General features: G+C 45.7%; 1 protein-coding gene across 2 annotated transcripts in view; it reads left to right on the top strand.

The window, feature by feature from the left end:
• The window catches only part of RTN1 (reticulon 1), a 122,137-nt gene that overhangs the window by 45,817 nt on the left and 49,880 nt on the right, over positions 1–26,440 (top strand). For both annotated transcript variants that reach the window (XM_071557307.1, XM_071557306.1), the window contains exon 2: positions 21,409–22,146. In XM_071557307.1, coding sequence (XP_071413408.1) covers positions 21,409–22,146 — 738 coding nt within the window. The remainder of the gene's footprint in view (positions 1–21,408; positions 22,147–26,440) is intronic.

The following is a 26,440-nucleotide window of genomic DNA, read 5'->3' as shown; positions in this document are numbered from 1 at the left end:
CAGGAAGAGCTTGAGTAGGATTGATTTATTGGCAGCAGAGACCTTGTTATAGCTCGTGAGTCACAGCTTTTTCTATTTGCTATGGCTGAGCAAAGCATGAGCTTGTATTCTGGCTATTTCTGTGTTTTGTGTTAAACAAGTAATTAAGAGTTCTTAGTAAGAACTTGTGGGCTCTGCTGAAGTAAGCAAGTTGGTGCAGATCAAGTTGACAGCAATGGAAACTCCGGCACAAAGGTTGGAAGCAAGAGCAGAGCAACACAGGGTGGGAACTGCAGCAGGCATCCACCTCATCTGCCAACCAGGGGAGGCCACAAAACTCTGTCTTCTGGGATCTGAGCTTAGCATTTAACTTGTTTCCAGTTAAATAATCATAATGAGGAAAATGGGCCTCAATTCCATCAGGTACTGAAATCCAGGGATGGTGATAAAATAGGCAGCACCCAGAAGATGAAAGAAGTGGGAGAGGGAGCTTGTGGTACCCAGCAGAGCTGAGGGCCTCATTTCCAATTGTCCATGCCCTGGATCTCATTGGGGTGCTGGGGTGACTTTCCTGGAGGTGGGCCGGGCTGCTTTAGCACCTCCTAAAGTTTGGGATGGGAAAGATGGTGAGAGACACATCCCAACAGCTTGCTGGTTAAGGTACCATGCTGGAGGTGGGAAACCCCAGCCATCTGCAGTTGGCTTGGAGCTGGATATGGGCTGGGGCTCTTCTCATGGGTTCTGGTGAAATACTCCCTAATATGATAGTTTATCCTGAGATGTATTTAACAAAACATGGCTGTGACTGTTACAGTGATCCCCTTGGTCTTCTGGAAGTGAGATAGAAGGGGGCAGGAGTGGGGGAGTGTGCAGCACTGGATGGGCTCCCTGGATCCCCCTGTGTGCAGTGACGGTGACAGCAGGCAGTGTCCCCTTGGGGTGAATGTCCCACTCAGAACCCTGGGGAGGTTTGTGGGTGCAAGCAGCCCATGCACGTGGGTTTGAGGGGCAGGGGCCAGGCAGGCAGCCCCTGCTGTTGCCTCTGTGCTGTGTCCTCCTGGCCTGAGAGCAAGCCAAGGCAACTCCTCCTCTGTGCGCCTGGGGAGGTAATGCTGGGGTCGCTGGGCTCTTCCCTGCAAATTAGGCTTGTGGCTTTGCCAGAAATTACATCATTTGTTAGGCAAATTTCTTCATTAGGAAGCTTTCTAATCTCAGACATGAGCGACACACAAACCCTCCCCACCCCTCCCAGCATCAGGGAAGCTGAGCTGCATTGCCAGTCCCTGCAGTACTCTGCGTTTATTTATCATTCATGGCATCATGTTTGTTTTATGACAAATGAACTTAATCATGATTTTCACAGTGGAATACACAGGAAAATAAGCAGGATAACCATAGCTGCAGGTATAGAAAAGCAAACTTGATTTAGAAAGGATATACAGCAGCAGTCTAAGCAGCCAAAGAATTGAATTAATCTAATAAAAAGACTCAGCTATATATAATTCTTCATGCTGAAACAATAGCCCCATGAGATAGGATGGTGCTCAGGTTCTGCATTAAACTTTTTTCTTGTGTGCTTAATGCTCAACTAATTCATTACTTATTGCTGAAAAGTGCATTTGGGCGTTGGGAATATTTTATCCCCCCCAATGTTTCAAAGTGGAGGAGGGTAGGAATTGCAGATCATTTATTAATGCTCTTCTCCCTTGTGGTCTTAATCTCCAACAGATGGTCCAGGATGCTCTCACTAAAATTCAGTGGGAGCATTCTGACTTGCACAGAGCTTTCCATTTCAAGTATGGTGATGTAGAGACTTCACAAAGGCACTGAGTGTGGTAGTCATCCTGAAATGTGATTCCAGCAATTTTAGAGGCTGGGAGTTAATCCCTCTGCTTGAGAGAGAAAGGGATATGCATGGAGGTGTGAATGCACATAGGTACATATGGATGTGTTTTGAAGTAGTTTGGGTTTGATTCTTTGATATGGTATTTACTGTGAGGCCACACTTGCCATGGAAACTCTGGTAACTGCTTTCTTGACCCTCACAGTGCTGTATGCTTCCAATTTCAGCATAATTTCTGACTCTTACTAGTATTTTCCTTCCTCTCAAGATACCAGAGCAGAAATTATGATGGCCGAACCAAGAAGAATAATGCTTTAGAAACTGACCTACTGCTATCAGTGGATTTTCATGCTACTCCAGCCAACTGAAATAATGGTGTGAGCTGTCTGCACTGCACTGAAATGTGTTTCTGTGTGTAGAAACACCATTAAAGAGTGGCTTAAAGGTCATCACACTGAAGAAGAATTTAAGACAGAAACTTCCCAGAGCGAGGCACCAGGTATCCTGGACTCTCCATGAGATACAGTGTCCGAGGGTGGAGAGCTTTCCTTAGGAGACTGGTGACAGTAATTTGTTCAGTCTAGCAAAATCAGAGCTCCAAGGGAATGATTGCATCCTATAAATACTTTCCAGGGGCAAAACCTGATGCTGACAGAAAAACTTATAGATGTAGGTTGGTGAAGAATAAATTTAGGCTGGAAATTTAGGAGACTCCTGAATATCAGAGCAGTTGTGTTGTGGAACAATTTTCTAATTGGTGTAAGGAACCAAAAGTCAAAGTGATTTCTAAGACAGAGGCTGATGTCCTGAAAAGGGCCCTGTGACAGTGTTTGTCATTGGGGAAGGGGATGGCACTACCTCATGATCCCAACATTTTCCATTTATAGCTTGGAATTTTGTTGAAAACTGATTCTATTGCCCATCAAGTGTCCTTAAAACATGTTGGAAAGCAGCAGGCTCCTGTGTGAGTCCAAAAGTCAGACTCCTTGGTTTAAAAGTGTTGTAGCTGGAGACAAATAAGATGTCCTTTTCTTTTATGAAGACCCCAAAAAGCGCAGTTGAGAGGAAGGTCGTGGAGATGCCAATCAGGGTGGGGCTGGAGAAGGCAGAAGCTTAGAGTGTATCACCTTGGTGAGTATGAGCCCTGGCACATCTGGGAGGCATTTACCCAACTTCTATTAGCCCGTTGGAAAGGCTGCCTTCTCTTGCCATCTCCTGCCAAGCACTGATAGGAAATAGGTTTATTTTCAAGGGCTGAAGTTCTGATGAGCAGGAGGGATCTTCAGCCATTTCCAAGGCTGTCAGCAAGACTCAGATCTGAGATATCCATCTCCTTCTTTAGGTGTGGCATCCAGGCAGGCTGTGTTTGAAACTCTGCAACCTGTCAAACCTTCTTAATGTTTGTGTTCCTGCATTGCCCATGCTCTGCATGTGTTTGCATGGCAGAGGAGTACCCTGGGAGAGACTGATTCCTGTATGGACACTTGTGCATTCTCCACTTTTGCATGTGCAAGAGCAGTTGGATTCACTTGGAGAATGTGCTTCTATCATCAAGCAGCACTTCTGCATATTCACAGCCTCTGCTGCTCAGCCACAATCCTATCTGGAGTTCAGCACTGCTGCTGCATTTCCACCCAGCTTCACCCTCCTGCCTTCTCCCTAAATCTCTGTTATATTCCTCTGGCCACAAGACACAGCCCAGCGTGCTAACTCATTAAAGCCATTTCTGCTGCTGTCAGGCCCTCTGGGGGTCCAGTCCCAGAGACTTTGAGAATGGAGCAGAATTAGGAAACCTACCAATTTTTAAACAAGAATCTGTATCTTAAGATTGCACATCAATTTAATGAGTATAAACTGTGCAGGCACTCAGACTCTGATGCACATTACTGATGGTTTAATGTCTGGACTCTCAGGAGGATGCATCTCTGTCAGCCCAGCTGCTGTAAGAGGCAGTGAAGTAAAGCTGGATTGCAGATGGACAAAAGTCTTGTTTTGTTTTTACCTCTCATGAAAGTGATGCCTTTGGTGCCATCTTAAAAAATTCATCAATGTCCTTCATACACTTCCAGGTGAATAAGGCTGCACAGTTGAGATAATCAGTGAAATACAGCAGCCAAAAAGCAGGAACATAACAAGAGTGGAATAGTCAGAAGATTGTTGCATGAGTCCTGTCAGATCTTGTTTAATTCCTGTGTCTTGGCTCACAGCTGACCCCAGCCACCTCCCAGGGAGGGAGACAGATGTTTTTCAAAGCAGGCTAAATGTGCTGTATGGTCAAATGGCATGTGGCTGGGGGGAAAGGTGGTTAGAAATGGCTTTGTACATCTCCATGTGTGACTACTTCATGTGGAATGATGAGAGTGACCCTAACTAGAGTTAGAGCAGCCTTAAGGCAGGCCTAAATTGTGTCAGCCTCCAGCAGCTTTAAGGGGAACAAACTGGATCTGATATTTCCTCAGACTCAATCCTTTCCTTCCCTGTTGTCCTACCCAAGAAGGGATCAGCAGCTTATACAAACTTCTTGGTTCTTCCTCCTATAACTGGTTAAATCATCCTCAGCTGATGCTTGGAGTGAGGGGCACAGCAGCTGCAATGTTCAGGAACAGGACACAACAGCTTATTTGACTGATTCAGGCACATAGATGACACTGGGGGAAGGTTCAGCCTTAAATGAGCACATTTCTGCCTTAAGCTAATCCTCTCCCTGCCCAGTGTTGCCCCCTGTAGCTGTGTTAGCCAGCAATATCCTGGCCCTGCTGATGAGGATGGCAGCACAGAGCAAAGCATCCTGCCTCCCTGCTCCCTCCAGCACTGAGCCTGCTCCACACCTGATGTGGAAGAAAAATAGCATCAGTCTGGAGCTGCTGAACCTGTCTCGGGCTGTTACCCAGCAGACTGGCATGGCCATGGTGCAAGAAGCTGCTGCCTTGGTCCAGGCAGCAGGACCTGCACATGTTCACCATGTTCCTCTGCCTTTGTGTATGTGTTGTACCTCGTGCTCTTTGCTGCTCCAGACTGGAAGAGCTTCTTCCCTACAGGAAGACAGGTAAAATGGATGAGGAGGCAGGTAAAATTCCATGCAGGAGGGCACCACCTCCTCATTCACTCCCAAACATCCTCCTCTTTGGGGCTGTGTGCGCATCTGAGAATAGCTCCCTGCCACAGCCTCCTCCGCAGGAACAGAGTTATTTATTCATAGGCGTTGGGTTTGCTCTGATAGTCTTTCTGAATTTATTCTAAAAAGAGATTTGCCTTGCGCTTGGGAAGTGCCTGGCCCTTCCTCCAAAATGGAAGTGAGAAAAGCTCCTAGTGTGGTTTTGTACATGGTTAAAAATAGTGTCCCAGAAATGCATGAGGGATAAATATGAATGAGGGGAGAGTAGATCAAATGTAGTAACCTTCAGAGTGCTCATACGGACAGGTATGTGAGTCTATCCTAGAGCTCCTAAAATTTCTTCTGTCTCTTCTCACCCATTTCATACTTCAGTCTCTGCTTTCTTCTCTGTCTCTCTGGTCCTTTGTTCCCGTGGCTTTAACTCTTCTGCATCACTCTTCTTTCATTTAACTCTCACTCTGCTCTACCTATTTCTCTCCCTCTCCAGTGTCCTTCTTCCCCTCTACTTTCCACCCCTCTCCACACCTCATCTTTTTCCTCTCTCCCACTACCTCTGTCTGTTCTTAGCGAGTGCTCCTTGTTCTGCCTCTTGTCTCTGCATCCTTTGCATTTCTCAGCTGTTTCCTTCTCATTATCACAACCCCCAATCTATTGGGAGTGCTCTGCCCATGTAGCCCCTGGGGCAGGCAAGTATCAAAGATCTCTGGTGCAGTTTAGTCACCTGGTACAGAGATGGCCAAAATCTATGTGTGAGGTTAAAAGCTGACTTGAGAACTAGCTAAAAGGTGCAGAGACTGGGTAAACTGGGCTGGGGAATGAAATGTGTCATTAGGATGGAAAAGCCATTTCTGCTTTCCCTTTTGAAGGCTAAGCTGACCTTGGTCTTCAGCTTGGATGAGACCCACATGGAGATACCTCAAGCAGGTCCAGGCAGGAGACTGAGAGTCCCTAAGATGGGGACTGACCTGGGCTGCCAGCACAGCCTTTGGCTTGGGAACAGGAATGGCAGCCAAAGGAGGCATCTCATGGCATCCTGGATGTGCAGTTGGAAAAATCTCACTGGAATGGCTGTTTATGTTTATCAACGTGGTCAAAAATGGCATAAAATCCTTAAGGCTATAGCTGATGTTTTTAGCTGGATGAAAATGTTAAAACTGAAGAGTCTGTCCATATGTTATGAGTACCTTACAGTGACAGACCTGAATGTTTATCCACATAAAGACCCTTTCACACTACAAAACAGTGTTAAATGGCTCCAGGGTAAGTGGATTCGAGCCAGTGAGGTTAAAAATAGCCTGTTGGAAATGCTCTCTTCATGCAGTCTCCCATCCTCAACTTCCAGCCTATCTCCTGTTTCCAGTTTTTAAAGGAGAAAAATTGTAGAATGGTTTGGGTTGGAAGGGGACCCTGAAGATCACCTAGTTCCAACCCCAGTGTTGGTTACTGCCTTTGGGATATTTCAGGTCTGTGTGGAGCTGCGTGGGCCTTGGGAGCTCTTTTTGTGTTACAGCCCCATGTCTGATGTGAGGATCTGCTGGCCTCATGGACAGTAAGAAAAGCAGCACCTGAGCCATGTGGCATTTGGATAAGACATCAAATGCTATTTTAAACTTCTTGAAATTCCTAATTTATTGTGGAAAGCCATTGCCTAATAAATTAGTTGTATTTAACTACTGAAAGCCAGTTTTTCTCTTGGAAAACTTTAGTGGAAAAATGTAGTTACTTGTGTTTTTGAGCAGAGTGCAGCCTGGTTCTTCCTCCATCCAGTGCTCTCTGTCCATCCTCATCCCTGTACTGACTTAATTTTGTATTTGCTAAGGAATTTGCACTATTCTAATATTCAACATTGGGAAAAAATTTGATTGTTCTTTTTAGTGAAAGGGAAGTTTTCAGAAAGGTTTGCTGAAAAGTTTAATGTCTGCAGGGTCATACTCTAAATTCTTGTGAACAAAGGAGGAGAAAGGGATTCAGTTTTGACTTGTTTGCTCGGACTACCAGAAATACCCATTGCCTGATTTTAAATTTTGTTCATTCACTTCTGGAAAATACATAAGCAAGTTGCTGTGAAAGAGCAGCTTTAAACAGAAGCTGCACTGGACAAACTGGGCCTAAAGTGGGAGTTCTCTTTGCTGTTTGTCCTCCACAACTCAGTGCCATAACTGATAGTGCTGAGGAAACAGGACAAGTTTAATCCCCTGCCTGGATCATCTGCTGTTGGGAGTGAAGGGAATGGAAAGCTGTGCAGGCAGAGATTGCTCTTACCCCTCCTGCACAACTCCTTCCAATACGTGGGATTTTGGGACAGTGATTCGTATTAATACTCAATAGGGCGTTACCATAGCAACTGTACAATGTGGTGAATAATTTCATGGGCTTAAATCCAAAATGCTGGGAGCTAAGATGGGTCTGAGCATCATTTAGGACTTCGGTCATACGGGTTCTATGCAGGACTGATTGGACTTGGGGAGAGGTTAGGGTAGAAGATAAAAGGTGATGAGGGAAAATTAAGGACACCCTCCTTATGCACCGTGTTGCACGTGCTGCCATGAGGGACACCCTGATGCACAGCATTTCCCTCTTGCATTAGAAGTTTGCTGTAAACCAGATCTGACATTTAGCTTCAGGTCAAATTAAATTGATTTGACCTAGAATGATTTTTATTGGTTTGTTTTTGTTTCACGTAAAAAAAATCATTAACACCCCCCCCCCCGAAACCCCCCCAAACTGTTACAGCTCATTTCCAAGCAGAATTACTTCCCTTTAATATTCTCTCTTGCCAAACCAAAAAGTCTCTTATTTGCCCAGTTTTCATCTGTAATGCTGATTTACAAAAGGCAAAATTGGGCTATTGACAGTGGTGCCAGAACAAGACATCTGGAACCACCTCAAAGGGCAGAACTGGAGTTCATTCCCTGCTAAGGCCCATCCAGATGTGCTGTAATGGGGAGATGGTATATGGGCACCCCTGTGCTCCCTGTTCGATTCCTCTGCCCTTTTCCATCAAGACATACACCTTGACTTGTAGCCTAATTTTATATTTTAACTTCAAGCCATTTTTTCTCCCATCCTCTAAGACTGTGACTAATTCCCTCCCTTTGCTTATAGCAGTACCTTGAGAGTATTTATAGACTGTGATCTTGTTCTCCCCTTCCATACAATGTACATTTATCCCTGTTATTCCTTTCTCCTTCATACTGGTCTCTAGTGTCCTGTCCTCCAGTACTTGTGCCATCAGCAGCTTCTTTGCTTTCTGTGCTCTTCCTAAATGAGGGAAATAAACCACAAAATACCTGGCTCCTGGTTTTTCTGTGCCAGAGAACAAGGAACAGGTAAATAGCAGGCGCCTCTTCTCCCTGCCCTGTCCATCTCTGTGCGGGACCTTCTCTATTTTATATTGAAGGGTTAGTTCATGAGCTCCTACTTATTTTATTTCTGTTTGGGGGCTGCCTTTTGCCTCCTTTAGTATCCTGATGGGTGTTCAGTCATGCTCAATCTGCAGCACTGTACACACACTTGCACTCCAAGCCTCTGCCCAAGGGGAATATGCTGCATCCCTGAGGAAAGAGTGTTCCACTGATGCATTTAGCAAGTATTTTTCCATTACTTCTTAAAACCAAGATTATAGCCAAGAAGGCCATTAGATTTTTTTTTAAGCATAAGCCAGAGAGGCTGGACATGACCTGGCCAGGTGCACTGGCAGCCCAGAGAGCCAGCTGTGTCTGGGCTGCACCAAAAGCTATGTGGGCAGCAGGTGAAAGGAGGGGATTCTGCCCCTCTACTCCACTCTGATGAGACCCCCTACTTACAGTGTTGCATCCATCTGTATGGTCCCAAGAGGGACATCAGCTTGTTGGAGTGAGTCCAGAGTGGGTCCACGAAGCTGCTCAGAGGGATGGAGCACCTCTGCTATGGAGACAGGCTGAAAAAGTTGGAGTTATTCAGCCTGGAGAAGAGAAGGCTTTGGGGTGACCTAATTGCAGCTTTTCAGTACCTAAGGGGGCTACAAGAGAGCTGGAGAGGGACTATTTACAAGGGAATGGAGTGACAGGACAAGAAGGAATGGTTTCAGACTGACAGAGAGCAGGATTAGATTAGACATTAGGAAGAAATTCTTGGCTGTGAGGGTGCTGAGGGACTGGCACAGGTTGGTCAGAGATGCTGTGGATGCCCCTCCCCTGGAAGTGTCCAAAGTCAGGTTGGATGGGGCTTGGAGCAAGCTGGGATAGTGGAAGGTGTTGCTGCTCATGGCAGGGAGCTGGAACTAGATGGTTGTTGAGGTCCCTTTCCACCCAAACCATTCTCTGATTCTAATCCTTGATCTTACCTAGTAGCAGTGCTCTTCCAAATGCCCTCTGGCTCATTCGCAGTGGTAGACTCTAAAAATGGGCTTTTCCCAGAGAACATGTTGGCTTCACTTGCCCTGAAGTTTCCTGGATGTCCTCTTCTATCTCTTTGAAAACACTGCAGAAAAACTGTCTGCCATAATTTTGTATTCTCTTTGGACATTTTTACCATTGTGGCACAAACCTTTGGGTGAATCAGCAATATCTGCAGAGATTTCCTGTCCAGAACTTGTTGTAGAAGCTGCTGTCTTAGCTGAAGTGCTGTACCTGGTGTATCTGTGGGCATGGAAGAGTCTTCACAGCTAGATATCTGTCATCCAAAAGCAGCTTGTGCTAGAGCCTGAAGCAGGAGAGCTTTTGTGCAGGTCATGTATTTATCCTGTCCCCTTAAGCAGGAGCACCTCTATTGACAGCATTCAAGATTTACTTCTGTAGCTACTCTTAAAAACCTTCAGTTGTTTAGGATATGAAACCTTCCTGGCTGAATAGGAAACTATTTCAGTGCTCAGGTCATGATGGCAACAGGTTTGTAGTCTTGAGTGTTTCACTGGGGGAAGGGACATTCTAAGGAGGAAAACAGCCCTCTCTGTGACTGGAAATCTAAGTTTTCATTGCATCTTTTCCTAGAAATCTTCCAGCAGCTGTGGGTGAGGCAGTGGTGGGCCATCACTGCTCCACAGGTACTTCAGCGGCACAGTCAGCACACAGATGGAGGTCGGGCAGAGGAGGAGCCAAGGGAGTGCTGGCTGCTGATGCCTTTCCCTGCAGCTTCCACGGTTGCCTGGCTCCTGACCCTTCCCATGCAGCAGAGACTCTGGGAAAGCTGCACGAGGCGTCACGATCTGTGTGATTATCCCCAGCTTTTCAAACACCAGATTGTGCTGCCGAGTGCAGAGAGAAGCTCCTGACAGAGAGGTTGGTCCTGGCGCTGCTGTCAAGCTGCTGCCCCCCTCCTGCTTTAATTACACACAGTAACTCCAGCAAATGGTTGGTTTGAATCAAGGTTGCTCTGCCACGATCTCAGAAGCTTTCAGGAGTGCAGCCTCTGCTGTCTTTAAATCTGCAGAACATTGTGATTTAGCCACCAACTCTGCAGGGAGCTGGGTCTCCCTGCAAACAGCAGAGGCAGGACTTTGTCTTGGCTTTCCTCTGCTCTTCCAGAGAAGCAGTGATCAGCAGCTCTCTGCCCTAGAGCAAAACAGTGTCCCTATCCCTGCCCTGCTGGACAGAAAAGGGCCAGAGCCAGATAGCCATGTCCTAGTTTTCCTTACCCCAGGAAGCAGTGGGTGAGTCTTCAGTATCCTGAGGTTACCCAGTAGTGGTAGGTGATTTCCAATGTGTCTGTGAAATGTGCCCAAGCCAGCCTGTTGACCAGGCCCCAGCTCACCACAGAGGTCCCACAGCACCCTTGCAATCCTTCAAGCTTTGCAAATGAAAAGAGGTGGAGTATTGCTGAATAAGGAAGGAGCAGGACATCTCCTGGGCTCTCAGGAAGGGCAACAGTCAAACTAACCAATGTTAAAACATCTTAATTATGCCTCCACTCAAAGCACAGACTTCAAAATTTCTGGCTGCTTTCCTGAGTGGGTGAATAGTTTTGATGTCATGGATTCACAGCCAGAGGATGGAGGGGTTTGTAGTTGTATTAGTTCTTCACTAAGTTAGAGTGAAGTGTGGGATAAATCTCAAAAAACATCCTTCAGGGAAATGAGCTGTCTAGGGAGGATTTTCCTGTCTCTGCTTGGAGTAAACTCATACTTTATAGGAGAAAAGACATAGTGGCAGGTATAGAAAGGAGAGACCTTGAAGGCAAGGACATGTGTAGCATTAGTTATAGCACATATGGGCCCCATCCTCCTTAAGAAGAAGATGGTGCCAGCAGGTTGATGGTGATTTATGACTACGGTGGCTCTGCCCCACATTCTGCAGTACTTTGAGAGGTTTAACATACTTTTGAAAACCTTTTGATTAACTTTCACGTGCATCCTTGGTGGCACCACCCTCTAGAAATAGAAAGAATTCAATTAAGGTGCAAGGAAACCACATTAGTGCTTGGATCAGAGTCTGCAGCCTCACCTGTCTCAGCAGAACCTCCCCATTTCTCTTTTTTTCACTTAAATATTTTCTCATGTTATGTATTCTGGATCCTACTCAATGGGCCTTCTAATGTTTCTGTTGCTGCCAGTAGACACCAGGATCCAGCATACCTATTCCTCTGGTCTTTCCGAAGCAGGTCATGTTATAGTGGGAAAACTTTGGGTGAAAAGAGAGTTTAGATGGTGAATTTTTTGAGCTCTGTCTCTGCCTGCGTCAGCCTCGCATTGCCGTGTCCTCTCTGACCCAGATTTCCCTGCTGCCCCTTGGGCATTAGATTTGATCCTGATTTATGGCCCGTAATGTCTTCTCTTCAGACTCTATTTGGTGGCTCCCAGGGCCTCATACTTCCTTCCCTAGTGACAGCTTTATGCAGGTGTAACTCTTGTGCCTTTGGTGGAGTCACTCCTGATTTACCCCAGCCTGCAGTACCTGACAGCTGGTTTTCTCCCTGAATTACTGTGCCTGACACATTACTGTAGGTGTTATGCATTGTCACAAAATTAATTTTCCTCTTGAGAGCCCTCAGTGATTTCAGCTGAACTTCATTGCAATTGTCACTCTGTCTCCCTGGAAGATTCATGTTGCTGGAGTGGCTTCAACCCTGGGGAGCCAAGACCAACTGCAAGGCAACCCTTTCTGCCTTTTCTTTCATTTTTTTTCATGAGATGTTGTGGTCAGGTACAAGGAGCATAGAGAAAACGTGGCAGCCCCTCCAGATGTGTGCCAGATTCTTATTCAAAAACCTGTATTTCAGCAAAAGCCCTTCTCAAACACTGGATTTTATCTCCCTGTGAAGGAGCCTGAAGCTGCAGGGCAATGGTTTCTGTCCTGGGTTTATCACAGCATCAAAAGCAGCTGGTGTTGGCAATTCTCCCTTTTCCAGGCCAACTGGGAATCTGCAGCCAGGTGGCTGAGGATTGACTTACAGTAATTGTGAGAAGCTGAATTTTTAAGTAACTGGGACCCAGCAAAGGTGGAGCTGGATGAGCTGAAGGTGCCTGTGAGGGGGCTCTGGGAGGGAGGCTGGCCAGGAGAGAGTGTTTCTGCAGGAGAGACTGGAGGACAGCCAGGTCTGAGTTCAGAATGTGACTGACTGCTTTGGAGCAGTCTGAGGGTTAAAACAGTGAGCAGCTGGATTTCCTGTATCATACTGGAAATGGGATTTTGGTATTTTAGAACTTAAAGATCAATGAGACTTGGTCAAACACATGTCGATTTTGTGAGGTTGGTGTTTAGTGCTTTAAAGGGAGTTGGGCCCCATTTCAAATCATTGAAAAGCATGATTTAGGTGCTAATGCACTTAGTGATTGGAGGAGGTTTTTGGGACTTGGAGTTTTATCATTCCAGGGAAAATGTGCCTATACTGAGATAGAATGAATTCATCTTAAAAATAAGCTTTAATTTTCCTTAGAAAATAGCATTTGATGGTACTTTAGGTAGTATCTTAGTGTCACTGAACCCTACTGACCAATCATGTTACTGTCCTCAGAGTGAAAATCTTTTTTCATGAACCAAACTTTTGTTGAAGCTCAGTAAGTGATATTTGTATCCTTTTTTTTCTTTTTTTTTTTGCTAATGCTGCACACTTAGCAGGAGCATTCAAATCTTTGTGCATATTTCAAACTGCTCTTGTGCTTTTCTCAAGGCTCCTTTTTCAATGTTCCATGTTTTTCATGCTGTCCCGAGTACTGTGGAGGGCTGTCACGGACCTTATACCAGGGTTTTACTGCCAGAGCTCTCTGAGACCATTTGTTGAAGCAGAAAGCCTGGAGGGCATGCAGGGGTGGGAACTGCTGAATCATTTTGCACACTGGCTGGTTGGCTTTGGGGCACCTGCTGAGCATCCCCTGGCAGATGTGAGCTCTGTTGGATATCCATGGGAGCTGAGGACATTCAGCATCACTAAATCAAGCCCCGCTCCTCTATTTGACTTAGTTTAGTCTGGGGTGCACCATGATACCCACAGTGACTACTCAGCAGCAGCAAAAATGTGGACACTGGTATCTTTTTAGAGAGGCACTGTCAGGGAGATAATAGCTGTTGTGGTGCAAAATCCATGACAAAAGAGAGGATGCTGCTAACAACCTGCCAGGACAGCACTGCCGGCAGCACAGTGCGTCCTGCACTCCCCAGAGTGGATCTGTCTTAATCTTATTAAAGCTCAGCAGTGTTTCCTGCATATCCTTCCCTCCCTCAGACAGGGCTGTAGCACTCTGCAGCAGAGCCAGGACCTGATCCATGCCTGCTCACTTGCTGGAAGAAACCAGAAGCTGGCTGGGGCAACAAGACAAGTCCCCAGGCAGGGCCTTGGGATGCCACAGGGAAAAAAAACAAGCTTTGGTGTAACATAATGGTGACCTGCCACCTGCTGCTGGAGGGAGTGTCTCAAGCAGACAAACTGAAGCTCCCAAAAGTGTTAGGGCCTCCACAAGTTGGACCCTGAAAAGAATTTGTCCCCAACTCCAGCCTCTGTGCTTACAAGGAGGTGGGGAATTGAGAAAGGATGCTCATCCTCAGCAGCCAAGGTTTTTGGGGGATGGGATCTCAGTTGACTCACATTCCCCCATATAATTAGCATGTGGAGGACTAAAACTGGGTATCCCTGGAACTGGAAGCTGCAATGCCTGCTTACAATAGGCAGATAAAGCTGTGGAAAAGTGATAAAACTCCAGCAGGGGCTGGAGGCCATAGTAACTCATATCCTCTGCAAAATGACCTGGAGGAGGGGGTTAACATGCATCAAAGCTTATCATTAACTTGTTTGAGTTTAGGATTTGCTTCCATCTCCGGTGGGATGAATCAGAAGCCACTCCAGTGAAGTCGATGGAGTAATCAAAATGTCAATACAATTAAGCCTGTTTTTAAAACCCTGTCCTTTTGCCCTCCTACCTGTGCAGGAGACAGCACCTGCCTTTCTGCATGGCAATGTTTCCTCTGGTTGCTGTGGGATCTCGAGGGGAAGGATGAATAACTTGCACAGCTGATGCACTGACTCATTCCTTTCCCCAGGAGCTAAGCTCAGAGTGTCAGATGCTCAGAGACAGCAGGAAGCAGCTTTCCTGCTGCTCTGAGCTTCCCCAACACATCCAGGACCCATGCAGAGAACCAGGAGGAAACAATAATAAAATAGGAACACATATCCTTCTGATACATCCAGTTTTCTCATAGCATCTATTGTGCAAATGAATCCTCAAACGACTCTCAGGGTATGGCCATTCATGTTTCCAATGTGATTTGTGGACTTCTATCTTTCCTGTAGCCAGGATTATGAGAATTTTGGAAGAAAAGAAGTTACTACCCTGTAAAGTGGGTTTGGAAATCCTGAGCTAAAACAAAGAGCACCATCTCCTGGCAGCTTGGAATAGCTGGCACAGCTTCCAGGACTGTGTGCCTGGTGTGGCTCTTCTGCAAGCAGCTTGCTGCTCTCTGTGTCTAACCTAGAGCATCTGGAAGTGGGATATCTCAGGGCTAACAGCTGGTTCTGGGCATTGAGAAAGGCTAATCCAAGGTACAGTGAGAGCTGATCTAGTGGTGTCATCTAAAGCACAGTGATGCCTCTGCTTGTCATGAGAGTTCTCAACCGTTTGGGTCTCAGACTCTACTTGAGTTGATGCACCAGCGCTCAAATACTTTTGAGCTTCACATGGATATTGAAGTGTCTTGGGTTAGGCAGTCCCTGGAGAAGAGTCTTGCAGAATTGAGAGCATGGATCCCAAGTGATACACTCTAATATCCTGTGGGTAACCAGCCTATTTTGAAGCATTGTGTGATTTGGGTTGGGGCTGAGAGATGCTTCTGCCACTTTTGCAAGATGCCCTTGCTGCTGCCAGGAAGGTACTAGCAAAGGACACTTGGAAATCTGTGGAGCATTCCTGAGGTTTGAGTTGGACTTGAAATCAAGCAGAGAGGGAAAACCAGTTTGGTCTGGATCCAAGAAAACAGGGTGTGCTTTGAATTTGGAGGCAGAGTTGGGAGCGATGGTCCATCTGTGTAATGTGAAGAGACATATATAAGTGGTAAAACACTGAACATCTGTATGAGATGTACATGGCCAGAGGTGAGACCACAGTAGGGCAATATATGTTTTTAAGAGGGAGGTCACTGAGTTGGGACACTAAAAGGAAATAATGAGATATCATGTATCAGGGTCAAAAGAATAGGAAAAAATATTTCCTTTTCTTTCTCCTTTTCTTAAGGGCAAGTTAGGAATAAAAAGAGCTAAGCTTTTCCACAAAGAGCACAGGCTTTTCACTGGTGGCTGATGACAAAATTGTAAATGTGGTACAGAAAAGGCAGGACTGTTTAATAGCTACTTTTGTTGTGTGTTTTGAAGAAAGCAGGGAGATGCATTTACCTGATGGTCACGTATGAATGAGAAAAATGAAGGAGAGGGTGGAATATAAACTACTGATGAAGAACTGAGAAACATGTCTCTGCTGGTCATCAGAGAGGTTTTCCAGCTGTGGTTTGATCTCCAGGTATAGTTGTTTAGGTGATGGCAAGGTCTAGGCAGTGGAACTCTCCTGCATCACTGTCAGGTGCAATGGGATGCCATGATGCCATAGCCTTGCTATGAAATCAGCCTGTTTAGGTAATTAGAAAATAAAAAGCTTGGCAAAATGCCCCACTACCTCCTTGAGCCTTTAAAAGAATATAGGATGTATTTTTAAGAACCAGGCTTTAGTCTCAGTGCTCAAAGCAAGTTGATTCATATCCCTGAGCTCTGAGGTGCCTTCAGGAGTCTTGGATCAGAGCAAAGTTGATGTGCTGGAAAATTCCTGTTGCTCAGCTTTGGCCTCTTTGTTATCTAAAATCTCTGGATGACACCTAAAGAGCTCAGGTACTGGCAGTGACATGAGGTATGACAGACCTTCTAGAATCACTTAGGGTCAGATAAAAAAAAAAGTACTCCCCTTTTTTATGGGACTTGGCTTTTTACTTTCTCTAGACTATGGATTAACGCAGGTCAAGGACTGCCCAAATGGGACAAGGTGGACCTTGTTGCCAGGAGGTCATGATTTGCAGGGACATGGGAGAGAGCTGGGGAACCCCTGCTTCTGGGAGCTACCAGCCCTCCTGCCCTGGGGTAGCCAGTAATGACTCCTGAGACTCAATATCCAAAGCAAAAGTCAGAGCCAACTATTTAAAAGACCTACAGGAATTTGCTGGAAGCAGCTTGCTCCCACTATCCTGTTTTTGTCTGAAAAGGTCACTGAAACCTTGATTCCTGCAGTTGCAGCCAAAGAGCTTTTCTCTTTTCAGCACAGCTCCAGGCTGTAAAAATGGCATTGTCTAATTAAAGACTAGTTCTCTCTCTCCTCTTCTGAAAAATTAATGATTTTGACCAAATCACTGACACGCAATAAATACTGAACCTCACATTGCAGGGTTGCCAGCTGTTCTGGGGAACTGAAATTTCATGTCACAGAATCAGAGAAATATTTCATGTCATAAAATCATACAATGGTTTGCGTTGCAAGGGACTTAAAGATCATCTCATCCCAACCCTCCTGCCATGGTTAGGGACAGCTTCCACAACACCAGGTTGTTCAAATATCCTTCTGTGTCAGCCTGTCTATGCCTCAAGTTTACCAGAATTTCATGTGAAGATTAAGAAAGGTTAATATGAAAACAGGTTGTTTTACTGAAAATTGAACACAACATTTGGAAATTATTAATTTTAAGAAGACTGAGAATACTCCAGTTGGGGAAAAAATATATTTTTTTAAATTAGCTCTTTTTCTTGTCTATGATCTGCAGCCAACTTTTTATTTCCTCTTCCAGTGTGCTGCAGCAGTTGAGCTTGCCTTAATCCAAATTGGGTCTTAGCTGGATTTCTTAAATTAAGAGTAACTCTGCACAGAACCATTGATTTCTAAATTATTTCCTATGTCAATTGCTAAATAGTCTAAATCCAGTGCTTTAGCAGAGGATTGCTGGAGCATTCACTTATTCTGTGGAAACAAAACAGTCATTTTTCAATGTTTTTTTTCTTTACAGTTGATGGAAACACATGTAACTTGCTGAGCATCTCAGCTGTGCTCGAGTGATTGAATCAGACCCATTGCTTCTTAGCTGATCCCAGGAAGTGAAATTATTTCCCCAGGGCTCATATTACGACAGAGCAGGACTGCTGCTCTCAGGACCTGAATAACTTTCCTGTACCTGAATTGGCAGGCAAGTTTTTGGGCAGTTTTGAGTGAAATCCAGATTTAAAAAGCCCAACCCTTTGTAACAAGGGTAAATTCAGACCTGACACTGTCATCCATTACCGGCGCTATTCAAGGCTTCTCCTTCCCACGGATATTGAACCAAATAAACTAAAAGTCAGAGAGGGCGTTGCTTAATCACCAGGCTCTGAATTCACTATTCTTCAGCAAAAGCCTGCTCAGCTATTACAGGTTTCCATGTCTTTAATAGCCAGCCTAATAGCTGATAGATTCACGCTTCCCAAGTGAGGCAGTTTTACCAATGGCTTTAAATCATTCCCAGTGGATAGAGAGAGTTGCATTAAATCCTATTAATTAGGCAATTTCAGCTGTCTTCAGTGCTTTTGACTCTGCTGTCGCCTTGAGAGCAGGAATCCCCATATGTCCTGCTAATGTGAATCCTCTGCTCAAACATGCTGACATGCTCTATAAGTGTCTCTCCTCCTGAACCCCAGTAGGAGAAGCATTTTCTGGTTTCATTGTTATTTGCAAAACCACTGCAGGGGAAAAAAAAAGCTTTATGATTGACAGCCATTCCATTAATCAACTCTCATGTTAACACCTGCTACAGCACTGAGTTTGTATTATTTGAAAATGTGATGCTTTTGTTGTCTATTTCAGGGTTATTTTTTATTTCCTGCTGATGAATAACCTAAAGAATAGAATGATATTTTCCCAGTCTATCACTGTGGCTCTCCTGTGAGCACTTCTAACTCTCTATAACTCCTGCTATGAAGCACCTGACACAAATGCATCAGAAACCCTTTCACTGCTCTATTGATCAGCTGCAAATGCTTGTGCATCTGGCTCACATATACTGTGGACAAAGCCCAAATAGAAGCTGTAAGGAGCATCTGTGAATATTGGTTTGACAGCAACTTCCATCTCCTTTTACTCTGTATTCCCTCTTTGCTAGCAAGGCAGGGATGGTTGTAAAAATGGATATTTTCTCACTGATTGTATTGTGACAGTGTATTTCTCATGAGCAGAAAAGTGTTCCACAGGCATCTTCTTGAGCTGGTCCACAGCCACTCAGAGTCAGTGGGACTTTTCTAGTGAATTCAGTGGCCTTTGGCGGGGTCCAGTAGGCACTGAGGAAGCATCTAATGAAAGAGCAGCCCTGAAACCCCGGGATTTAGACAGCCACTCACCCAGCACAAATAGTAAATTACAAACAGCAGATACTGGCAGCAACAGGCATGAATAGTCTGTAGTCAGCAATTCACAGCCTGAAATATGTTGCTGTAAACAATGCATCAGATAATTCCAGCTAACCAACACATTTGTGAAAATCCAAGCCTGTTTATGGATAATTTTCAAAAAGGCAAGTTCAGCAAGAAAAGCATTTGCAAGGAAATGAACCTCTCCCTTTTTTGCTTACTGGTAATTTAGTGCTTGGGGTATGAGCTGTCCTTGTGAGGCACTGGATGACCTCAGGTAGGATCTGGGTGCTGGTCAGCCTAGTTTATCCCTTATCCTGCTTTGGTTCCACTGTGGTTTTCCTCTAAGGCTTCATTCTCACATAGCTTTGCTGTTGGGACTGAGTCATTTGGAGCAGTGAAGACGAGAGCTGCCTGCAGCAGGTTACAGAAGGATCTTGCAGCCCTGAGTGAGCTGGCAGCAAAATAGAAGGTGAAATTTAGAGTAGGTAAATGTAAAGTTACATAGAGAGGGGAAAATAAGTCCCAAATTCATATATACAGGAAGAATTCCACAGTGACCCTCACCACTCTGCAGCAAGATCATGCCTTGATGATAAATGTTTCCACGAGAAGTTCTGTGAGGTGCTGCACAGCAGTGAGAACACAAGGGGTGAAGGCTGGGAATGACTGGGAATGGTGATGATGATTTTTCACCTGCTGCAGCTCCCCTTGCTCTGTGCTCTCCTGGGTCAAAAGAAGCTGCTGTGAATCCCTGGGCCCTCAGGATGTGGGGATGGAGCTGCTGTCAGCATGGTGTGTGGAGGAGCAGATGAGCACTGAGGACTAGTGGGGGAGAAGCAGCACCCAGAGCCAGTGAGGGTGAGGAGCAGGGAGCACAGGCAGGCTGAAAAGTAAGGTGTGGCACTTCTAGGTTGCTTTTCCCTTATGCTCTCAGGTTTCCCCAGGCCAAAGGAGTAACGTGCTGTTCCCACCCTAAAGGTAGCCCAGGAAGAGAAGTTGCTTGAAAGTCTTCATAACGCTGAGCAAAAATGCGAAGAGGGAAATGGTCACTCTGCCTTTGTGCAGGGCTTGGGATGTGCATGTCAAATCCAGTCAGGCAGTGCAGTAAAAGAAAGCCTGCAGCTACACACTGTACAGTGTTATTGGGGGGGAAAACTGCTTCGGGGCTCACTAAATGTGCTGCACGTGCTTAATGCTGTGGGAAAGGCAGTTGTGATGGTATCTAGAGACAGTGTAATTCTGTGTATGCATGGAGAAAGGAAGTACCCAAATGCAAGTAGCTCAGGAGCTTTCACACTGACATTTCCCAGCTTCTGGCATTGCAGCTGCAGCAATGTCCCTTTAATATTACTCTGAAGTTTGCACTGTGGGGGCAGTTTGCCACTATGAAGTTTGCACTGTGTGTGGTAGTCCAAGACATGGCACATGTTGAGCAGGTCAGGAGGCCCACAATCCTTGCAGGTGATGAGGAGAGGTCAGAGAAAGCCAGCCAGCCCCTGTGGTGCAGAGTGCATCAGCACACAAGGGGTTAACAGGCTACACCCTCCCGTCGCAGCTCCTGCGGACATTGGCTTTGTTCCTCCTCGCCACATTCCCTCAACCTCTATAAAAATCTGTCTTACCACCTCCCTCATGGGAATCTTGCTGTTCCTGTTGTCAAGCACTGTGTGCTTTATACTAACGCTGCAAAGAGAGAGTGGCCATTGCTTCTAATTTAATTAGTGTCATCCCCAGAACTGAAAGTGTGACAGAGGGAATTAGAGGCAGCCTAGGAAAATTATGCATGGGTGTGGGTTGAGGTTTAACCACCTTCATGCCAGCATGATTTGTAGATGGTGCACACAGGGTAGAGATTTCTGAACACGTGGAAATCATTAAATGAGGACGTTTAGTCTCTGCCTTTATGTTTCACAAATTTAGAGTGACTACTCTTATGAGAAAATGTAATCTAAAGTTGCTTACCAACTTTTCCTCTCAATTTCTGTCCAGCAGAAGTTTTTTCTTAATGAAAAGTTTCCTTAGGATGAAACTCTTCCAAGTCTTTGTATTTAAAATAATCACACACACACACACACACACACACACACACACACACACACACACACACACACTTTTATATTGGATATTAGATTTCTTTCAAGAACTAGCTCAGTAGGTTACAGAATGATGCTAATAACATCAAGGGCACAGGATTGATCCCTGTATGGGCCATTCACTTAAGAATTGGACTCAATGATCCTCTTGGGTCCCTGCCAACTCAGACTGTTCTTTGAGGACAGGATAGGACAGGACAGGATAGGATAGCATATCAGATGATGAGCCCCTGAGATGGATTGTGAGGGAGGTTGTGAGATTGCCATCACTTGAAGTTTTTAGTCACAGGCTGGGAAAACATTGGCCAGGAATGCTTAGTAACTATCAGGATAATTTACAGCTATTTTAAGATAAACCAGCAGCTGGAAGCCTTGTCTGACAGATTGTGCCACTATGTTGCCCAAAGGTATAAAAAGAGACAGTCCCAAAGAGCTTGCAAGCAAAGCCAAGTCTGGTGCACAAACCGAATTTAAAATCAGCAGGAGGTGACTGCTGCTTTGCAGAAAACTTGATGCATGCAGGCACTTGTCTCTTACCGTGCTTCATTTTTGTGTCTTTGCTTTAGGTGTCACAGCCTCATCCCACCTCTTTGACTATGGCTCCACTGCCAATGGAGGCGACAACTCCTTCTACACCTCTCTGATCTCCGATGTCCACTACACCACCCCGCGGGACTCCACCTATTACACGGGCATTTATCAGCAGGAGAACAGCCCCATTGCCTGTTCGGGCAGCACAGAGGGGTTTAACACTCTGGGGCATCCCGTTCAAGATGTGACTGGGTTTGAGTCCCGTGGCTTGTTTAGCTCAGATTCGGGAATAGAGATGACCCCTGCAGAGTCTACTGAAGTTGATAAAACCTTAGCAGATCCCATGAAAGTAGAAGGTTATAAATACATGGACATAAGTAGATCAGAAGAAATAAAATACCAAGAAAAACATGACTCTGACTCAGAAGATGAGAGCCCAGACCTTATTGATACGTACCGGGGAGTACCCACTGGGTCCCCCCACACTGCTGAACCTCAGCGGATCGCTCCGGAGGGCACGAAGGCAGACAAAGAGCAAGACCCACTGGAAGAGAGAAGGTCTGGAGATCAGCACAGTGCCTCTGTGGTTACAGCCCCTGTCAAGATCACGCTCACCGAGACAGAAAGCACCAGGGAAGCTGCCAGCAAAGAGACAAGCCCAACTCAGCCAGAGACTGGTCTGAAGCCAAGCCATGAGGTGGTACCAACAGTGACAGTGTCAGAGCCAGAAGATGAAAGCCCAGGGTCTGTCACGCCACCATCCTCTGGCACAGGTAATGCTGGTGCAGGGCACTATTTTTTGCTATTCAAAGTGGTTGCAATTGTAATCCTGCATGTTGGAGAATTACTATGGTTTTGTGTGGTGGGTGTAAGGGGGTGTTACTGGGGTCACCCTTTATCGGGGTAAGGTAGATTTGCAGCAGTCAGAGGAGGCAGAGACAACTCAGACTACAGTCTGATCAGAAGGCTTACAGAAGACAAAGACCTTATTTTTAGTTACAGCTTCTCTTTTATCTACTCCTGTATATAACATGCTGGCACACCATTGGTTAGTTACCTCACCTTACATACATGGAAAGATTCTACTGGTTACAAGGTATCCCACATTCTACACATGGCTCTCTGGTCCTTAAGGATGCATTATCAGTGATCTCAGACCTTAAGAGATAGACACACACACTGTCACTCCCCACAGGGTGTGAGTGGAAATTAGTGAGTTTTTATGGCTGCAGATGTTCCTGCTCTGCTTATGCACCACTTTGTGTTGCTGAACTGCAGGGAAATTCAAACACTGTGGTCCGTTACTAATACGTCGCTCAGGATGGGCTGCCCTTGCTGTATGGAAAGAGGTCCAGGTTTGGTGAGCCCTGTCCACGCAGGGATCTCTCCTCAAAGGGAAATGGTGTGGTGGTGTCTATCTCTGGGAGTGTCTTCACCTCGGTCATGGTTTGCGCTGGATCCTGGTGACTGGGGAGTGTCCTGGCCACTGTGACTGTCCAGGTTCCCCAGGCGAAATGAGGTGTGTGGAATCAGGGCAGTACGAGTGTCTGGGTTCATATTTTAAAAATTTTATTGGCTGACTTAACACCTCTATGCTTTCACAGAAAATAAGGTTAAATTGTTAAAATGAAGTGCTGTTTTCATGTGAGAGTGCTGCTTTTATAAAGTGCCAAGGAGGGAAATGCTGTCACCTCGTTTGCAAGGAGGACTGGAGGGACAAAGGGCCAGTGTTTCTTAAAGGCTCCTGATTTCTTTTGCAGGGCTACCAAAATCCCACATTTATAAATTTTCTTACTGTCTGATTACTGCAGTAGTACATAGTATCTATTGCTTGTTTACCTTATCATCATCATCATCATGGCTAGGCTTTGTGAACGAAGATTTGGAAAGGACACTACTCTATAAGGCACTGTTAAAATACGACAGTATATTCTTTTTAAAATATTATAATGTTCTGTGACAGGAAGCAAAATATTCAGCCTGGAAATTGCACTTCAACATCCTGGATCAAAATCCTTTGGCAGTAAACACCTGGCATTTGACAATGAGCATCCCTGAGCTGAAATTTCCATTGCGTTGATGGCATATAGAAGCATTAAAAAAAATCATCTAGAATTTCCTTGCAGTCTGGGATTTCTACCCAGAGAGGAAATCCATACCCGCAGAGAATTACTTCCTATCCAAACCTCCGTGTGCATTTGTACACTTTCACACACAAAAAGGAGGTAAAGATCCACCACAGCTGTGAGTTTATCCTGCCTGCATCAGCCAGAAACTTTAGATGACGAATAGACTTTAGAGTACCATTTTTCTTTCATTTGACTGGGTGACATCACACATTACTCCTGAGACATGCCATTTTTTATAAAAAAAAATTTTTTTTTGGCACTTCAGGGTAATTAGGGACTTCAGACACTAACTGTTATTTATTCAGTTTTTGGCAACTCTTCAAGACTGCCTTTGGGACAATTCATAACTGTATCCTAGTGAAATAGCTGAACAGTGTGTGATAGAGCCTCAGGGCTCCTGCCCTTCTAGGAGGCACTGGAAGGCACAAGGCATAATTGACAGCACGGAAATGTTCCTCTCCGTGGGCGAAGATCCCCAGTGCTGGCCAAACTGCTGTCCCACTCCCTCACATCGCAATGCTGGAAAGCCAGAAGCACTGCTTATCCATTGTGTTAAGGACAGAAACAGGCATCTTCTTTTAAGGGCTGGCTCCAAGGGGTATTTCCTCTGGATTTCCCCCCTTTCCCACAGCCTGGGATGTGCTGTGCCCTGACTGCACTCAAAAGCAAGGAAGAAATTAAAAACCTGCTCTTGCTATTTTCTATCTAGTGCCCCAGCAAAGTTGCCACTCCTAGGTGCCCCTCAAGCATTCTGGCAAAGTCCCCAGCCACCCCCTGCTTGGATCAAGACTTTTAAAGACATTTTACTTTTAATTACTGGCCGTCATCTTTCTGGGGAAGGAAGACTCGCTCTGTTCCTATGCCACTCTGGCTCTGAAAGGCTGCGGGTATTTACACCCTTCCCCGTGCCAGCAGTAAATGTGACACCCTGCTGCTGGCCACAAAGGGCTGTTTTATTCACAAGGTAAATGCCATGGCTGAGAGTTACAAACTGCCAGCACAGGCAGGAGCAGGGTGAAGCCCAGGGACGTCGCGTTGCTGCGCTACGAGAGCTGGAAGTCACATGCCCGTTTGGACCCGTGCCAGATTAAGTCATTGCTCAGGGAGAAAATGCTCACACAGGCCGGGCAGGATGCAGGAGAGCAGCACAGCTCTCTCCAGCCAGAAGAGATGGATGCACAAGCTCCCAGTGCAACAAAACCTTCCCAGCATCCAGACAGGAGTGCACTGTAACAGCCCCAACACCTTAATCCTGTCCGTGGCCACACTCTGGGGCGCAGAAGGACGTTTTTGTGCAAGAGGGATGTGCTACAAGAAAGCTGTTTCATCAAAGGAGCTGCAGACATGCCAGCAATACATGCTTACAATTGTTGATGATGTGTGTTGGCAGATGCACACACCAAAATTGCAATTGTGTGGGGAGGGTGTTTTCTTGCCCACTTCCCAAGAAGATGTGGTGGCACAGGTGTGCCATTATCAAAACCTCCTTTTACCTTAATTATCTTGGGAAAGGCATAGGAAGAAATCAGCTACATTACTGCCATGAGAAATTAAGTCAGAAAGTATCCAGAAATAATGGTTTTCATAGAATCAGAGAATATTCTAAGTTTGAAGGGAACCACAAGGATCATTGAGTCCAACTCCTGGCCTTGCACAGGACAGCCCCAGGAATCCCACCATGTGCCTGAGAAAGTTGTCCAAGATCTTCTTGAACTCTGTTAGGCTTGGTGCTGTTTTATCCCAGGTCAGATCTAATGCGGTCTCTTTCCCACCCTCTGTTCTAAGGGAGCTTCCTCATGTGGTCAGAAGAGCTGGGTGGGCTCAGGGGCCCAATGCCAGTGCCTGCAAAGCAGGGCTGGGCTGATGGCCAGTACTCACCAGGAGCCAGGGACAGGTCAGCTCAGGGCTCCCCACCTGCAGCTGAAGGGCTGGAAAACTTTCTCCACTCCACTGTGCTGCCCAGCCATGTGGATGCAGGCAGTGTCCTGCCATGGGCCCCTTCACCAGCATCTGCAGGAAGAAACTTGGGGGTCTATTTTCCCAATGGTTTTCTTGACCCCTCACAACCTGCAATGCCATTTAGTGAGCTCCATCACATACATAATGACTTAAAATCAGAGAATGAGCACTCAGGAGTCCAAAGGGCAAATTTCCACATGCGCTTGATGGCTGTTTCAACCTGACTGGGGAATTCAGCCATTTTTTTTCCATCTCAAAAGATGTGTGTGGATGACAGGGGTCTCTGGGTCAGGGAAGTTCAAAGTGGAAATGGGTGATCAGGAGGTGTTGGTGCCCAGGTGACAGCAAGGAATGGGGATGGGTGGAAAATGCTGCCGTGGTCCCCCCCTGGGCACAGACAGGCTCAGGTGGCCTGTTTGGCCTTGCAGTTGATGCACCAGGTGCAGTCTGGGTCTGGGTCTGGCTGATGCTCTGTGAATGACCAAGGGAAGCCTTTTCCCCATGCAGTAACTCAAGACAGCTGCTGAAGCACCTCCTGCTGCCTCCATTGCTTCTTATTGTGAGCTCTTTACATGCAATTTCATTTTCTTTGTTATTTCATTATAATGTCCCACATGGTAAAGGGATATACAGGGAGGTAGAACAGCTGGGAAATCTGGGGCTGTTCTCCCTTCTAGGACATATGTGGGCTCCCTGCTAATCCTGAGTGACCAGCCAGACTTTTCACCTGCTCATTTTCACCCTCTGAGTGTATCTTCCCCCAGGGCAAGCCAGAAAATGCAGACAAGTTTGTTGATTTTCTTTGTTTTGAATTCTGGGTAACAAGTTAGTAATTATTTTGGTTAACATAGTTCACAATTATATTAAGAATTACAGTAAAACATTAGTTTCATTCTTGGACCCAACTGAGCTAAAAACAAACAAACCTGAAAAAACCAAACTCAACCAAGCAAAAACCCCAAACCCAAACCAAAACTGA

The sequence above is a fragment of the Pithys albifrons genome, chromosome 6, assembly GCF_047495875.1.
Source record: "Pithys albifrons albifrons isolate INPA30051 chromosome 6, PitAlb_v1, whole genome shotgun sequence".
NCBI classification, from domain to species: domain Eukaryota; kingdom Metazoa; phylum Chordata; class Aves; order Passeriformes; family Thamnophilidae; genus Pithys; species Pithys albifrons.
Note: the sequence above shows the minus strand (reverse complement) of the source record. Positions and strands in the feature narration are given on the sequence as shown.